The sequence below is a fragment of the Penaeus japonicus genome, unplaced genomic scaffold, assembly GCF_977035675.1.
Source record: "Penaeus japonicus unplaced genomic scaffold, GWHDUDI00000001_assembly GWHDUDI00000002, whole genome shotgun sequence".
NCBI classification, from domain to species: domain Eukaryota; kingdom Metazoa; phylum Arthropoda; class Malacostraca; order Decapoda; family Penaeidae; genus Penaeus; species Penaeus japonicus.
In genome coordinates, this window is record NW_028234404.1 from 45346007 (window position 1) to 45348506 (window position 2500).

The 2500-nt window shown below is 39.6% G+C and overlaps 1 protein-coding gene across 5 annotated transcripts in view; it reads left to right on the forward strand.

The window, feature by feature from the left end:
* Positions 1-2500, forward strand: part of LOC122266690 (uncharacterized) — a 29418-nt gene that overhangs the window by 26198 nt on the left and 720 nt on the right. For 3 of the 5 annotated variants that reach the window (XM_086551949.1, XM_086551952.1, XM_086551939.1), the window contains exons 5-9: positions 1-53; positions 250-309; positions 600-714; positions 1243-1351; positions 1809-2500. The exon at positions 1-53 is cut by the window's left edge and continues 51 nt beyond it; the exon at positions 1809-2500 is cut by the window's right edge and continues 720 nt beyond it. In XM_086551949.1, the coding sequence (XP_086408075.1) occupies positions 1-53; positions 250-309; positions 600-714; positions 1243-1351; positions 1809-2067 (596 nt within the window). In that variant the 3' untranslated portion in view covers positions 2068-2500. The remainder of the gene's footprint in view (positions 54-249; positions 310-599; positions 715-1242; positions 1352-1808) is intronic. The other 2 variants (XM_086551955.1, XM_086551942.1) reach the window with 2 other exon arrangements.

Genomic DNA, 2500 nt, shown 5'->3' on the forward strand with positions numbered 1-2500 from the left:
CAATGGGCCAGAAGTTTGCTCAGACCTTCAACGACACGCTCCATCACCCGAGATGCCCCAAGCTCTATACCAGCGTCGGGACCAAGTTGGCTCCTCTCTCCTCTACTTCGTCAAGGTATAGCAGGCGTAAAGTGACTCCATCTTTACGCAACCCACCCCTCCCCCGCCCAACAACGTGGAGAGAGCGGAGCAATGGGCCAGAAGTTTGCTCAGACCATATACCTTCAAACACACGCTCCATCACCCGAGTGCCCCAAGCTCTATACCAGCGTCGGGACCAAGTGTCTCTCTCTCCTCTACTTCGTCAAGGTATAGCAGGCGTAAGACTGACCTTGTTTCATACGCCAAGTTTTTACGTTTTTGTGTTTTCTTTTGCACTTAGTACCATGGCTCTATAGTAGAATATAAAATGTTTACTTCTAGTTTTATGGAACAAAACATCCATATCAAGAAGTAGTGTCATGCAACATTTAGGAAATACGGAGTAAGTTTGTAGGAAAAGAGTAAATGAGCAATGTTATGTTTCCTGGTGGTCGTCGTAACCGGAGTTCATGGCTTTATTCTCCGGCCGTCCTCACCATCTTTTACCACCTTTCCAGGTGGGCTGGGGAGAGGCCAGGGCTCTGTGCTCAGCCATCGGCGGGGAGCTGGCCCTTTATCCTTCTGCCTCCGACGGGGAGTTCGCCGCTCTCCTGAAGTACCTGCGAGAGATACGTGAGTACCTTGGCCTCTCTGTGAAGAGGGTTTTATGTATATATATATATATATATATATATATATATATATATATATATATATATATATATATATATATATATATATATATGCATGCATGCATACATACATTTATACATACATACACACTATATTCATGTATACATATATCTACATATATAGATAGATATATAAATAATATCTGTATATACATATATGTATATATATGTATATATATACATACATACTTACATATATATAAATGTTCACACACACACATATATATGTATATATACATATATATGCACACACACACTATATATATATATATATATATATATATATATATATATACATATATATGCACACAGTATATATATATACATATACATATATATGCATACATACTTGATGGATGTAGCATCTTGTGCATTCATAAATACCAACACGCACGTATAAATGTATCTGTACTGACATGACCTTGCTTGTGTAAGATGACTTTCTGTGAACCTGCTCTTTGTTGAGCAGGGATGACGACGGACTTCTGGGTGGGAGGCCGGTACACGAAGGACACCGAGGCGTGGACGTGGCTGGACGACGCCCCGATGGACCTCGGCTCGCCCTACTGGGCCGTCAGGTGAGGAAGGGTCACCGGGTCAAGTAGTGATCTTGGATAATCGCTGGAGGTCATTTGACCCTCACCTTTACTGGCGTCGCGTCGGGGTTTCATGGGAATTTGACTCATCATCTTTATTCACAAGATCGTCTGTGTCTTCGAACGACCTGTGAGATAAAGAAAACAACTTTAGTTTGAGTCCTTGACAAAGCACGAGGAAAAATAGATGAGCGAATGGATTGCAAGGATCGTACTCGCAGCTGATGCAATGATTTGATAGAAAGGCTTGCATCCAAATGACCGATTCCTTGATATACTATTTTTAGGAAATGATTAGAGATTTAGATATTTGAAATTTCCAAAAGCAATAACAATAACAGGGAGTATATTTCTGAAACTCAGTAGGTCAAAAGCATGTAAAGCAATCCGTGAAAGGACTTGTTTTGTTACACAGCAGTGACGCTCGTTTCCCATGCAGGCACACCGACAGATGCAGCAGTCGCCAGCAGGAGTCGGTGCCCGACGGCAAACCTGACGACGTCGCCTACTGGACCAACACTTCGGCCTGCTACCACTACGAGCAGGCGCCGCGGCGCGACTGGCACGAGCTGTGCGCCGCCGTCACCTTCCGCCACTACTTCTACATTAGCGACGAGGACTGCCTGAGCGTCAAGAGCCCTTTGTGTGAACATGTTCCCAGCACAGCTCATGACCTCACACTCGCTGCCAGTCCGTGAACGCCGCTTGCTTTTTCGACAAAAGCTCACCAGAATGAGCTTGTTTCATTTTACTACTTTGTGAATGAATTTGGATAATATGACTATGCTTTATATCAGTTACATTTGAAGTTACGATATATCTTTTATATCAGTTACATTATATTGATAGTATACGATATAATATATATAATTATTTCTATCTCTACTATATATATATATATATATACGTATATATATTATAATATATATACTACATACATACACACATAATAACATGTATATCACTATCTATATAATACACACACATATATGTATATATAATATATATATATATATAATGTATATTATAAATATATACATATAATATACACTCACATTATATCTATACATTATATACATGTACAATATATGTTTCTATATAATACATAATATATTATATATATATATATAT